General features: G+C 43.2%; 1 protein-coding gene across 2 annotated transcripts in view; it reads right to left on the bottom strand.

Annotated features, from left to right (window-relative positions):
- LOC128439796 (unconventional myosin-Ic) overlaps nt 1-6,325 on the bottom strand; it is a 58,843-nt gene extending 52,518 nt beyond the window's left edge. Inside the window, exons 1-2 of one of the 2 annotated variants that reach the window (XM_053422209.1) lie at nt 6,167-6,325; nt 5,765-6,046 (exon numbers count right to left, since the gene is read on the bottom strand). In XM_053422209.1, the coding sequence (XP_053278184.1) occupies nt 5,765-5,854 (90 nt within the window). In that variant the 5' untranslated portion in view covers nt 5,855-6,046; nt 6,167-6,325. Of the gene's footprint in view, nt 1-1,349; nt 1,606-5,764; nt 6,047-6,166 lie in introns of those variants that run through there. The other variant, XM_053422213.1, reaches the window with a different exon arrangement.
- Nucleotides 6,326-15,041: the final 8,716 nt, after the last annotated feature.

The following is a 15,041-nucleotide window of genomic DNA, read 5'->3' as shown; positions in this document are numbered from 1 at the left end:
ACTCAGCTGTCATCTTAAGAAGCTTGAATCAAACTTACAGCAGAGTGACAGGCAGAGTGCCTGGAGGTCCTGCCCTCCACGTGACCTCCAAGCAACCGGTCAGCTGCCCTAAGCAACTTGAACCCAGATGAATATCCCGCCGATGCTGGCTCATTTCTTTGGATGCCTCTCCCTATAGGACTGTGTTTTGGCATGAACAAGTTGCACGGTATGCCAGGTGCCTTGTTCCCTTGTGTTTACTACATGTCCAAACGACACACACATTAACAGGTGGACAGGCTTGTTGACAAAGCCTTTGACATCCACAGAGTGACTTTCTCAGGGAGAGCTGGGACAGCTGAAGTCAGGCCAGCTGCTGGCAAGGCTGCAAGGGGGCTTTAAACGTTGCACTCCGGAATGAGACCAGGTTAGTTTAGCTGCTTTTTTCATTTGTGGACACAGGTTAGCTTGCATTTCAGAAAGAAACGGCCATCACTTGATCAGTGATCAATACACCTATGATGGAGAGGATTACCAGCTTTTCATCTACCACAACACTACAGATGATGGCAGTTTTTATGGCAGTTTAAATCAACGAGAGGGAGAGAGGCTGTGAGATTAGCCATTTAGTGAACAGTCTTAATCTGTGTCTGTCTGGCGTCCATAAAAAGACTGGACCCAACCTGAAGGACTTGGGAGTTGTAGGCCGACGTGAGGAGTCAGTACGTGGCTGAGAGTTGACCACACCGCTCTCAGAGGACACCGGGAAGCGGCAGGTCCTGAACCGCACGTCACTCAAACATACCCATAATGTATTTTTATTAGCCAACTGCTCTATAAATTCAACAAACGATGTGGGCAGAAGCCATGGCTAGCATGGCTTCTTTAAATCGGCATTAACACAATCCAAATAAAGTTGTCAACTTCTGGTCTGAGCTACGCCTGTTCGCGGTAACCTCTGAAGTATCTCCACGCTGAGAGGCGCAATCTAAGGAGTAACAGGGAGAAGGTCAAGTGTAAACGCGTTAATGGCGTCTAAGAAACAGACCATTCAAACTTTAAAAACACGCAGACCTCCTCAGTGACTGTCAGTGATTTGTCGTAGCCCTCGATCGCGTGTTTTCACGCGTAAATCCGTTGCTAACCGGCCGCACAGCGTTAAATTGTCCTATTTTTGAATGGAATCTGGTGAAGCGCTATCGCCATATGGCACACATCAAGTCACTCATGCTACAAATCCCACAGCAGAAACTTTCCAGAGACACAACCCGCTCGCCAGTAACAGTGAGCAGTGAGCAGATAGCATCAGCACGGGGGAGCTAACAGAACGTGGACAGCCGCTGGTTCAGGTGTTCAGGAGGGAAACTTACCTTAAAAACAGCCGAGGTCAAACACGGTCTCTTCTCTCACTGGGCTCGTATCGTCCACACAGCGGCGTGGAGGTTTGTGAGTCCGCCGGTGATTGGTGTGTGTGTGTGTGTGTGTCTGACAGAGGAGTATGCCGTTGAGGGTGTGTGTGTGTGAGAGAGTGACTGAGTCCTGCGGGGTTTCTCCCTCCAGACCCTCCCACAGCAGCGCTTCCACCGCGGGCTCTAACCGCCTGTCACCGCCGAGGCTTCCCTCCAGACCGCCGCCCCTCAGGAGGACCGCACCCCCTCCTCCTCTGGTGGTCCACCGGCTCAGCCGCAGCCACTCCACACTTTATGTACTGGTGTTAATGTGAACAACTATGGAAGTGTGTGAGGGTTTCAATGTGACTTCAGCCTCCTATGGGAGTGCTGTGGCCGTGTCCATCTTCCTCTTCTTTCACTGCCCTGCTGCACCACCAGGAAGTTCAGCGACACGTCCCACTTCCCCAGCGAGGGTGGAATTCAGCTGTGATCGGTTATTTTACTGCAAAATGGACGATAAAGCCTTCGGAGTTTGGTGCGAGGCTAATGTGGAACAATCATATACACGTAGGAGAGTGTGTGTGTTGGGGGGGGGGGGGGGGGGGGTACAATCTGCACACACGGAAGTTAAACTCTATTCAAATATGTCCACATTTACTTTTTGTTACCCATTCGCAAACTTGCACACGAGGCTGGACATGAGTGACAAGCCCACATTATATCAGGAGAAGTCGGAGGAAAGGACGGCATCAATAGGCGTTTTAAAAAATAAATAAAATCAATTAATTCATTGATTCATTAATAATACCCACATCTGGACGGGGGCGTTGCACTACATACGAGTCTACCTCTTCCACATGCAGATGTCATCCAGCTGTGAATTACACCACAGTTGCAAAATAAAGTGCGAAGGTTGCGAGAATCTGTGCCACAATAACCAGTGACCTCAGTTTGGAAGAGTTCTCATCCCCTCTGCTGTTACAAGAGGCGTCACTGCACCTCCTTCCGCTGCGGACTCAGTGACACACACACACTGATGATGTGAGCGTGAGGCAATATGTTGAAACCGTGAGCTGAGAATTCATTTTTTATTTTCAATAAGTTAACTTTATATCCTTATAAAATGTCCTTTAAAAATACTCTAAAGCTTTTATTCTTGTTAACTTACTGGAGGCATGTGAGGGAGGTCATTGGGGTCATGTGTATTTACCGTGATATCACTCACTGTAATTCTCTATGACAGAAAAAGTGGGATCAGAAATTTAACTCTCATTAATCCCTTTTCTAATTATTTGATTTTTAACATTTGAATGCTTGTCTAATTATCAGTTTATCTGTTATTAGTCAGGATTACGCAAAAACTACTTGACAGATTTCAACAAAACTGGGTTAGGGGTTAGGCCCTAACCCCTAACCCAGTTTCGTTGAAAACCGTTAGGGTGTGTGTTGGTGCAGTATGGGTCAGGGAAGAAGCCAATACATTCCGGGGTGGATCTGTATTACAGGGTGGATCACTTTCTATAATATGTGATATAGGGCGTTTTTCAGCATTTGAATGGATTTCTCAGAGTATAACGCATGTCATGTCGACAGGTTTATGGGACTGATATTCATAAGACTGCAGATCCAAATAAAAATCCAGATCTATTGATTTTTAAATCTGGTTCTATAAGGAGACTGTTGGGGGCTATCTCAGTGGCATTCTAGTTAAATTATGTTTTGCTTTTATTTTTATTTCTACTGACTCATCTATCCAGCATTTATCTTGATCGGCCTAAAATAAATCACATTCGAAAAGCAATGTAACAACTCTTTAAATGTAGACTGGAACGCTTGTTGCTAGGCACTACAGCCATGACCTCAGTGACATTAGTGACAGATTGCATCCTCGTTGTACGTCATTGTGGTATGTCCAGAATGAAACAGAAGGAAATACTTCACTGCAGCGCGTCTGTCATCCCGGACACGGTTGCAGACTAACACAACTTGTGTCGTGCTCATGTGAAGGTGACCTCACCCTGCTGGTGAGCTGGCTGTCAATGTCCCAGCTGAAGTGCAATAGGTCCACACTGCCGGAGGGTGGGGTGATTGATTCAGCGACCCACAACCAATGGCATTCACCGAAAAACAAACACACACAGACGCAGGCACAGACACACACACACACACACACACACACACACACACACACACACACACACACACACATACGCACATACAGGTTGTATCCTGTTGACAAGGCAATGTCAGACAGACAGACTGTACTGGAAGGGAAAGGCCGGTCATGACACCGACCCCCCCGACCTCTTCTTCCAACTCTTTATCATTCCCACTGTACTCCTGACAAACCAAGACCAGGAAACACTGCCAGAACTTAGCCAAACAAATAAAATGTTTCCTCTTGTTTTTGAGTCAGTTATCTCAACAGCAGACATAAATTCCCCTACTAACCAGAACCGCACGTGACTTCAACGTTCACCATATTTCTGTGAATAATATAATAAATAATGCATGGAAACAGAAAGAATGAAATTAAAACTTGTACATGTGCACACACACACACATACACACTCACCGACACATACTCACACACACACACACACACACACACACACACACATCCAAACGTACAGGGTGATTTGACCTTGTAGGAATGTAGGAAGGAGGGGAAAAGTGATGCTGTGTACTGGAATGTCTTTGTCGCTTCCTCCACGTCCAGGCTACAGTACATTCCAGGTGTCAGCCCACGCTACACTGTACCAAATGGTACCCTCTACCACGGGAGGTACAGAGAGCCCACTCCCCTCATTCCTTAGATACTGTTTATATAGATATTAGACATCAGCTGTCTTTGTTACTCCTATATGAGGCAAGAAAACATACAGTGTGTGGCACATGTTAAAATGTTTTATAGCAACCGATTAATGTTATATGTTTCTGCATGGACACGTTGTTGAGGTGATAAGTAAACCATAATATGCCAACAAAATTTCCACATTCAAAATGTGACTACTTGAACTGGTGAAGTGAAAACCAAAACCTGTGGCAGTAGAGACGACACACCTTCCCTGCCGGTTATATACACATGTCTGTTCAATCCTTTCAATCAAACTCCAATGCTCATAATGTAGGAAATGCCCTGTAGCGAGCTCGGGCAAAGTAGAGTGTGCCTGTTACCACACCTACCACTTCAACCCAGTATAAACGCCACTTGGGGGCAGTGGAAACAAGCTGTAAACGTATATTAAGGCCCTGACACAGTATCACTTCTCTAGAAATGGCCAAGTTGTGAGTTTACAGTTGCCTTTCAGCAGAATAATCAGCACTGGCATTCATTACATTTGAAGTTTCATAATGAAAGTTAAAACTACAACTTTCTGTTTGCAACTCCGCCTGTTAGGCATATCAGTATCTTTTAGCAGTTAAATGCAACACTCTGTTCTTGAACTAGTCGCTAACTTTGTTAACTGTTAAAAAACTTTTAAAAAACAGCGCCTACTCTACAGGGGAACTGCAGAGTTAGTGCTATATTTCACCAACAGGAGGCCTCCTCTCTAGATACAGTAAGCTACAAGCTAATGGGCCCCTTGTCGATATATATTGATCACATAAAATTCAATAGTACACGTACTGAAAGTATCTTCCTGTGACATTGAATTTCTGTGTTTAGTCACTAACATTGTTCATTGTGTAAATAAGAAAAACCCAACAATAATGTGGACCCATCATTTCATTGTGCCTTTACCAAAGTATGTTTCAAGGTTGACACCTTAAATATGGAATTAAGAAATGCTTCTTATCTTGCATATGTAACTCTTGTCTGCAGGAGTCATACTTATCAATGTTGCATGGATCAGGACTTTTCATAAATTACTAATAAAGTAATACAATAAAGTTTGTATAGCAAGGAGATTTAACCCTTTAAAAGTAATGAACTCTGAAAAATGACTCTTATTATTCTGGGAGCACTGCTTTAATCATATTTAAATGGTAACAGAGTAATTTGAAGCATTATACCAATTTTTTAATATGCTAATGTTTTCAAAATTATCCCCATGGATGCTGATTCATAAAATGTCAACTGTGCCAGCATTCATTTCTACCCTCTGAGCCCTGTATAGATCGACTGAACTGGGGGACGAGTTGGGAAACTCTGACTCCAGATGTGGACACTGTGTGTGTGTAAAGGGGCGGTGTGGCCCAGGGGGTAGAGCGGGCTTTCTCCAACATGAAGGTTGCCGGTTCAATTCCCACTCTTCCCCATCTGCATGCCGAGATGTCCTCGGCAAGATACTGAACCCCTAAATGGCCCCTCATAAATGTTGAGTGTACTAAAATGTAAGTCGCTTTGGACAAAAGCGTCAGCTAAATGACATGTAATGTAATGAACTGACCTTGCAGTGGTGGCAGCAGTTTTCTCCATTTTTCCCTGGAGAATAGATTATTTCCCCTGTCGGGATAAGATGGATCGTCAGCTCCATCATTGTTCCTGCTTTTCTCTTCTTCCTCTTCCCGTCCTTTTTATTTTGTTAATAAAAAAAAAGGGATTCTGTCTTTCTGTTTGTTCCCCACAGCTGAGACTGATGAAAAGTATTACACCTCTCCCCTCAGGTCCGTGGGCAAATCCTTTGTTCAGGGCAGAGTGAATGTGCCAAGAGGACCATCCCGAGGCAAACCTGAAAAAGCACAAATGGGACACTTTTACTCTCATCAGATTTATGCAAAAATAAATCATAAATCTCTCCCTTTGACACATATGAAAAGACGCGGGTTGTCTTTTGAGTGGGGGCTCTTACCTTAGGATTAAAAGAGTGGAGAGTAATGATTGGAGCTTCTTAGCTGTGGCGTAGGGGTGTTACCTGTTGCAGAGCGAAGTGTCTCAGTGAAGCCAGCTTCCCCTCACTGCTGCCAGAGGATGTTTCCTCTCTGGCTGAGGGATCATGGGGAGGATATGGAGCTTAGCCTAGCTCGAGATGGATGTCACATGCAGAGGATATGTGTCTTTTGTCTTACTGCAGTGTGTGTGTGATTTTGTGTGTGTGTGTGTGTGTGTGTGCGTTAGAGGATAAAAGTGTGTGCTCATAGTTTGTGTCTTACAAAAATACTTGCCTGTTCCTAAACATAAACTGTCTTAATGTCTTTAATTAATTATTTTAAGGTGACTGTTCCCACAATGCGAGTAATCCCTGGACCAGACAATACACACCGACACACTCATATGCACAAGGCAGGTCTTAGGGAAGAGGTTGCATCCTGTCTGAGACATTCCCAGTACCCACCCAGTAGATTTAGACTCAGTGTGTGTGTGTGTGTTTGTTTGTCACATGTGCCTCCCATAGGATGTACAAGCAAGAGACACGCGTATGCACAGCACGCTTTCTAAAAACAAAACAAGCAACTTGTGCTCTCATGGCAGCGTGCTTCCTGTCCCCGAAGACCAGACCGACCAGGTCTTTGACACTGCATTCCTGTTAGCTGAATGTCAGCATACATCCACCTACTTGTATACATTATGCAATGTGACATCTTTGAGAACATCATCATGATTTGTGGGCGGAAGGAGGGAGCTAGGAAAAAGATTCTTTAGACCAGTGAATCCCAGCGGAGGGGTCAGGACCTCAGAGAGGATTCATGAGATCCATGTGAGGGAGTGTTAGTCCAGTAAAAGGATGGAGCAACAGAAAAACTATTCATATTTTACAATTGGAATATATTTGAGAATCAACTTATATTACAACCTCTTAAGGCGGCTAAACGTTCATATAAATCAATCTTAAATTAAAGACTCTTTTGGTTGTTGGTTTTGCTAGTGTTGATAGTCCCAAGTAAACATAGGTTTGTGTTAATATAGGTAGAAAAAGCAGAAAACCTGTTTTTCAGTTTTCAAGTGCAGGTAAGAGCAGTGAAAAATGATCAGGCTGTTGGAAAAGAGATGAGCTCCAGTTTGGTTTATCAGACTTTTAATTCAAAGTATGTTACAACTATGTTACAACTATCTTATAATGATGGATTGAATTGGACTTTTGACAGTTCTCTTATTTTTGGATGAACCCCCTGACGCTGCCTGGTCTCTGTCAAATCTGTAATGGAGCTGAATGACGGACTGGCCTTGCTCAACTTTGACTCCCAGTATACTAACTAGGATTCTGGGGGGTGGTTGTGGACATTTAGTGTATTGGCTTCCTCTCCCTTCTCCCTATGTTTCGGTCTCTCTTTATTGTCACTATCCAATAAAGGTAAATACCAAGATAAATGGATTTGAACACATGCATGTGGTGGACCAATGATTTTTTTACACAGGATCTTTATCGTATTTTGATATTAAACATTTTATTTTTGTTTTTTTGCTGGGACTTTACAGTGTGTTGAATCACTGCAGCATTCATGCTGTAACTGCTGCTTGGCTGCTTTGTTGAGCAGACCCCATTTCAGCAAATGATTCCCACTTGAAACATATGCATCTTGTCTGAGTGAATAATGAATGAGCAGCAGTATTTTAAAAAAGACACTTGCCTTGAACTTGCACATTCTACAAGCTACAATGTCGGCGGTCTGTCAGGGTGAGTGTGCCACAAGATAAGTGTGGAGGGGCATTAGTGGTGATAGCAGGGAAGTGGCAATGACACACATCCTTTGAACTCTAACCCCAGCTGGAGGCATTCCTGACAGTCGGGTATCAACAGGAAACCTGCAGCCTTGGCACAAAAACACACACACACACACACACACACACACACACACACACACACACACACACACACACACACACACACATACACACCCAGTTCTATTTTAAGTTAAACATATATTTTGGAGATGACTAACATCCATGATAAGTGCACATTTTTGTCTTGCTCTCGAATGAAAGTGTAATGACACAAATACAGATTATCTGTTGCCAAGTAATACCGTGGGAATATTTTTGATATAGTCCTAATCCTCCTATAGACACAGTGCAAATACAATTGTAACATATATTCACCATTGATCTGATGTCAAAAACAATCTTAATGGTAATGAATGTGAATGCTGACACAGGTTTGTCTTTGTGAAGAGGAAGCTCTCCCTTACTGTAAATCCATGTCACACAGCGGCTGTAAAAGCATTTTATTTTCCTACCTCCCTGCCCAGATCATCACATCTGTTAAGACTTCTTCCCCTTTTACTTCCTATGGAGAATTACTGGATGACTGAGGTTGCAGGAAAGGATGACAGGTACGATTCATTCGCTTGAAGGGCAGCACCACAAAGGATTCTTTTTTTTTTTTACTTTAGTGTGTCTGCTTGTGTGTGAGTGTGTATGCCTCTGTATTCCTTAATGGAAAGAAGGTGAGTCACGATGAGATGACAGAGGGGGATCCGTCGAGAGATGCTGGAAACACCCTGACACATTGCCTACACACACCCATGTGATTTTCAAGGCCACTACAGGTCGCCTGACTCTATACAAACAGCTGTGATAGAAACAATAATAATCTAATAACAATAATAAGATCATTTTAACCCTTAATTATTATTATTTTTATTTATGCTTGATTATAATCTTTCTCTGTACTATTGCATTAACTACTAATAGAAAATGTCATCTTTAAGTCATTCTTTGTTTACAGTTAGCCCTATAGCTTTGAGCCTAACCCAACCCTAACCCTGTTTATGATGTTCTGTTCTCTTGTCCTGTGTTAAAGCTCTGCAGCTAATTCAGGATTTTTCCGTTGTACACTATACTGTCACTTATTTTTGTTTGTGTGCTGGATGTTGTGTTTATATAAACAATCTATGGTGCAAATAGAAGTAAGAAAACTTTGTGTTCACCTGGTTTATCTTCAGTGAAGATTTCATGTTCAGGAAAGTTAAAACTGGATAGGCTATTTATGTGCATGGTTTATGTATAAGTTTGAATGATTTACTTAACTAATACAGTGCTGTAGATTATCTGTGGACGAAGAAGAAGACAAATTTAACTCGGTCCAAAGAATGAGGGCACAACCAAAGCGTCAAGCCGATGTTGAATGATTCGAGAGATACAGTGCCTTGTATAAGTATTCACCCCCCTTGGACTTTTTCCCATTATGTACTGTTACTAACTGGAATTCAAATAGACTTAAATAAACTTTTTCCCGTTTGATCAACAAAACATGCATAGTACTTTGGAGGTGCAAAATAAATTTTATTGTGAGACAAACAATAATGAGAACAAAAAAGTTGACATCTGTTGGGTGCATAAGTATTCCCCCCCCTGTGTCAATACTTGGTAGAACCCCCTTTCGCTGCAATTACAGCAGCAAGTCTTTTGGGGTATGTCTCTACCAGCTTTGCACATCTAGAGATGGAAAGGTTTGTCCATTCTTCTTGGCAAAAAAGATGAAGCTCAGTCAGATTGGATGGAGACCGTCTGTGAACCGCAATCTTCAAGTCTTGCCATAGATTCTCTATTGGATTGAGGTCTGGGCTTTGACTGGGCCATTTTAAGACATTAACATTCTTTAATCCAAACCATTCCTTTGTAGCTCTGGCTGTATGTTTAGGGTCATTGTCCTGCTGGAAGATGAACCTCCGCCCCAGTCTCAAGTCTTTTGCAGACTGCATCAGATTTTCTTCAAGGATTTCCCTGTATTTGGCTCCATCCATCTTTCCCTCTATTCTGACCAGTTTCCCTGTACCTGCTGAAGAGAAGCATCCCCACAGCATGATGCTACCACCACCATGTTTCACTGTTGGGATGGTGTGCTCAGGGTGATGGGCAGTGTTGGGTTTTCGCCACACATAGCGTTTTGCATTGAGGCCAAAAAGTTCAATTTTGGTCTCATCTGACCAGAGCACCTTCTTCCACATGTTTGCTGTGTCTCCCACATGGCTTCTGGCAAACTCCAAACGGGATTTTTTTTGGATCCCTTTCAATAATGGCTTTCTTCTTGCCACTCTTCCATAAAGGCCAGATTTGTGGAGTAGACGACTAATAGTTGTCCTGTGGACAGATTCTCCCACCTCAGCTGTGGATCTCTGCAACTCCTCCAGAGTAACCATGGGCCTCCTGGTTGCTTCTCTGATTAATTTTCTCCTTGTCCGACTCTTCAGTTTGGGTGGACGGCCTCCTCTTGGTAGGTTTGCGGTTGTGCCATATTCTTTCCATTTTCTTATGATGGATTTTATGGTGCTCAGAGAGATGTTCAAAGCTCTGGATATTTTTTTATAACCTAACCCTGCTTCATATTTCTCCACAACTTTATCCCTGACCTGTTTGGTGAGCTCCTTGGTCTTCATGATGCTGTTTGTTCAGTAATGATCTCCAACAAACTCTGAGTCCGTCACAGAACAGGTGTATTTATACTGAGATTAAATTGCAGACAGGTGGACCCTATTTACTAATTATGTGACTTGCAAATGTGACTTGTGAATGCAATTGGTCGCACCAGATCTTTGTTAGGGGTTTCACAGTAAAGGGGGTGAATACATATGCACTCAAACCTTTTCAGATTTTTATTTGTAAATAATTGTGAAATCCATGTAATATTTCCCCCCACTTCCAAATGATGCACTATTTTGTGTTGGTCCATTACATAAACTCACGATCGATGAAATAAATTTTAATCTGTGGTTATACCATGACAAAATGTAGAAAAGTCCAAAGGGGGTGAATACTTATGCAAGGCACTGTACATAACGGAATTTGTGCAGTTATTAGATTTGGAAAATTGTGGAATCTAGATCTGCAAACGATAAAGCATAAAGACTCCGGTGGAAGAATTGAAGTCAGTATGCTGCATCCTCCAGAGATTCTGCAAATGGAATGTTGCAGTATATGGAGCAATGTATTTTCTTTACGCTCTCATTCGGGTGGGGCTTCCTTTTCATTATTTTCTTTGTCAAGTGGTTGATACGGCAATGGCTCAGCCAAGAGAAGTTCAAACTGTCCAGGTAATGGATGCTTCTCTGTAACTACACAGGTCCGATGAAATCATGGCCAGGCAAGTTTTAAGACATGCACTACCGTAATCCAGTGACAAGCACATGAGCACAAGAGAAAATAACTAACAAAAACATACGGAAACTTCAAATAAACTATTAGCGTGTGCACGTCATGTAATCCAGTTACATTAGCGTATTTATTACAGTTTAAATCACTCCGTTGCATTTGCCTCTAAAGTTGTGCGAATACACAACTGAAATATAAAAAAGACTGTCACTGAGACAGTTGCATTTACTTTGCAGGTTGATGCACGGTCTGGTTTATATTCTGCTTCCTCTGCAGGTCTGGAGATTTGGACCCGGTTTGAGAGAGAGAGAGAGAGAGAGAGAGACAGACAGACAGACAGACAGACAGACAGACAGACAGACAGACAGGGAGAGAGCGAGAGACAGACAGACATACAGACAGACAGACAGACAGACAGACAGACAGACAGAGAGAGAGTGAGTGAGAGAGTGAGAGAAGTGCGTTTCACTGTAAGACCTAGTGAAATGACATGTATGTGCAGTGTTCCATGGACAAAGGGCACTTGGTGCAGGCCGATGTGAAGGGCGTGGGGCAGAGCACAGCGATCCGCAGTTCACAGGTTCATCCTGCTGTATATTTGCGGTGCCGTCCTGTAACCAGATGCCACATGGAGGCTCAGGGCCCAGGCCGGATCAGACCAGGGCTGAGCAGATCTCACAACTGCTGCCTGAAAATAACCCCGTCTATTTATAACTGCTGTCTCTGCAGCAGGAGAGGAAGTGCATAATATTTCATTGACGTTTGTTCCCACTCTGCGAGCAGCCATCTCGCTCCGACAACAGAACGCCACGGCAGTTTCCAGTTTCCACAGGAAGGCAGGGGAAGCTTGAAGACGCCGATTAGGCTGCAAGATGTAGAAGAGGAGGCTGCGGACTCAAGCACCGAAACACACCCTCTAACAGAGAGTCCTGGAGAGCTGCACTTTGTTATTACCCCTCTTAGCACATCCATTACCAGCCCCCGTGGAAACATGCAAATCATTTTAGGGCGATGTGGTGCTTTCTCAGGTTTGATGGAACTTGCTGCCCTCTTGAGGTTTCATGTTACAATGGAGGAGAAATCATGTGGTGGCCATGGCAACGTGCCTTTCACCACCGCTCCTGAAAACTAAGGATGATCCGTTGGCATGACAGTTAACAATTACTGAAGAACACTGGAGCTATGTTGTGCCTGCTGTAGCCACACAGCCCTGTAACATGAACCATCATCAAATAAGTATATTAAGATATATTGTATTTTAGATGTAACACAATCAATCATACACAAATTCATTGTCTAATTTTGATTGTACTGTAATCTGGGATTTTCATTCATGTTCACTCATTTCTCCTCTATGTTTAATCTTATACAGCCTTTAGTTAAGTATTTGAACAAAGTATCCATAGGCGCCCAACTACTTTAGCCAATTTGTCATTATTTTTCGCATCAGTTCAATTCAAGACAATAAGGCATTTAACAGATGTCTCAACTATGGTGGCCCTGAAGGGAAAATCACAACAGCAAATCACGGAACACAATGGCAATTAAGAAAACACAACAGCAACACATGGTTTATCAGCATTTCCTTCCTGGCATTGAGGAGACTTGTCAACAGGTAACCAGGCTTTCCATGGGAAGTTGTTTTGTAATCTGTTTTATCTGCTGTTGTGTTTTGCACTCAAGTGCCACTGACTACATCTGTCAAATTACATCATCTTTCCACTCAGTCCCTGGTTACCGTCGAGGTTTGCCCCGGTGGTTGTCACTCACCGCGCTGAAGCACTGTGTTTACACCGTGTTTACACAGGCCATACATGAGGTTCTCTATCAAATGTAATGATATAAAAGCAGTAGTGACAGTAGTGGAAGCACAGGAGGGAAAGCACAGAGGTTACACGTGAAAGGCAAGAGGAGCTCCTGGTGTGGTGTTAATGTGATGATACTTAGCAGAGAAATCCAATCACAAAGCTGAAAGTCGATTGGAAATGTTGATCAAATAAAGATGTGCAACAGCAAGGAAGGTAATGTTGTTGTAATCTGTAACTATGGAGGCAGATCACCCTGCTTCTACTGCATTTTTTTAAACAAAGGAACCTGAAGTGTGATGGTACAAGGGTACAGGAATCTTTAAACTTTGTTTAACATTGCTAGATAGGGTATTCTTCTTATGTTTTGGGATTTTTGTAGTGAACGATTCATGGATTTTGATGAAGAAATTTAAGAGGTTGAGGGGACTGATATTTATAAGTGTGTGCAATTTGGTGTGGATAGAAAAATGTATACAGATCTAGTGAAATATAGTTTCATAAGCAGTCTAATGGGCCTTGGCGGAGCACTGTATTTAGTGACAGTCTGGATGTATTTCAGCATGACATTAATTGTTTTTTCATCACATTACAACAAACCAAGGCACAGAAATCAATCCTGCTCCAGGTAGAACTTACTTTCAGTGTAATTTGTGCTCCTTGTTATTTCAGCCTTCTCCCTATAGTCTGGCAATGATTATGCCAGCATGTCAGTTAATATAGCAATAATCTAATATGGTATGGACCTACTGTCCGAAGGACGATACTGCTGGTGCCATGACCAGGTCCTAAGGTTCTTGGCAGACGCAATCAGCACTGCGATCCAATGCAACAAGAACCAGCACGCCCCCAAAAAGTCCATCACGTTCATCAGTGCTGGGGAGAAGGCGCACCATCAGCCTTCCCCAGCAGGAGGACATCTTGGCACAGCACGGGACTAGCAACTCCAAGTTGACCTAGGAAGGAAGCTCAAGTTCCCAGGAAACATTGCAACCATGTCGCTCCGCCCAGACATAGTTTTAACATCGGAGTCTACAAAGCAAGTCGTCCTGATGGAACTAACCGTCCCCTGGGAAGACCGGATCGAAGAAGACAATGAACGTAAGAGGGCAAAGTACAGCCATCTTGTCACAGAATGGAGGACCAATGGAAAACCCGCTGGGGCTTTGCCTGCCACTTTCTAATAAAGAGAGTGAAACTCCTTGGAGTAAAAGCACTGCAGCAGCAAAGAGCATCCTGGAGGCTGCAGAAAAGGCCTCAGGATGGTGTTGGATCCGAAGGGGGGGATCTGTGGTGCAGCCACTTGGACCAGTAGGTGGATTGTGGAACTGGAACAAATAAGCTCAAGAACAGATTCTAACCCCGTTCATCACAACACTGGACTCCACCAATTCATAAATATGATATATTGACCATTCCTGTGCAATAACCAATAGCTAGCCACTCTTCTATTTACAGTATTTTTTTTATCTCGTATTAATTGGTTTGTATTTATATTTTGATATTTGATTCATGAATTTATGACAGATGAATTCATGAATGCTTCCAACTGATTAACACTAATATATTGGCTAGAATTATATGGATGCAAATGGATGGAGCTGGTTACAGCATCCTTTCTTTCTACCTGCTCCTCCTGCACATTTGGACCCTCTGAGTGACAGACGACTGACTCCACCCAGATCTCACTGCACCAATATATAGTCATCAGGTTGACGTCTTTGAGGCTGTGATCTGTGGGAAACTCCCCCTTGTGTGTGTCAGACTTGACCTGCAGAGGGCGCTTGACGGGCTGTGGTACAACCTTCCAATCAGAGGAAAGTCTGGACTCCTCTCACAGATGTACGAGAAAGAAGTGGAGTCTACTTCCTAACATTACTCTTAATAAACCTG

The sequence above is a fragment of the Pleuronectes platessa genome, chromosome 5 (genome assembly GCF_947347685.1).
Source record: "Pleuronectes platessa chromosome 5, fPlePla1.1, whole genome shotgun sequence".
Classification (NCBI taxonomy): Eukaryota; Metazoa; Chordata; class Actinopteri; order Pleuronectiformes; family Pleuronectidae; genus Pleuronectes; species Pleuronectes platessa.
Note: the sequence above shows the minus strand (reverse complement) of the source record. Positions and strands in the feature narration are given on the sequence as shown.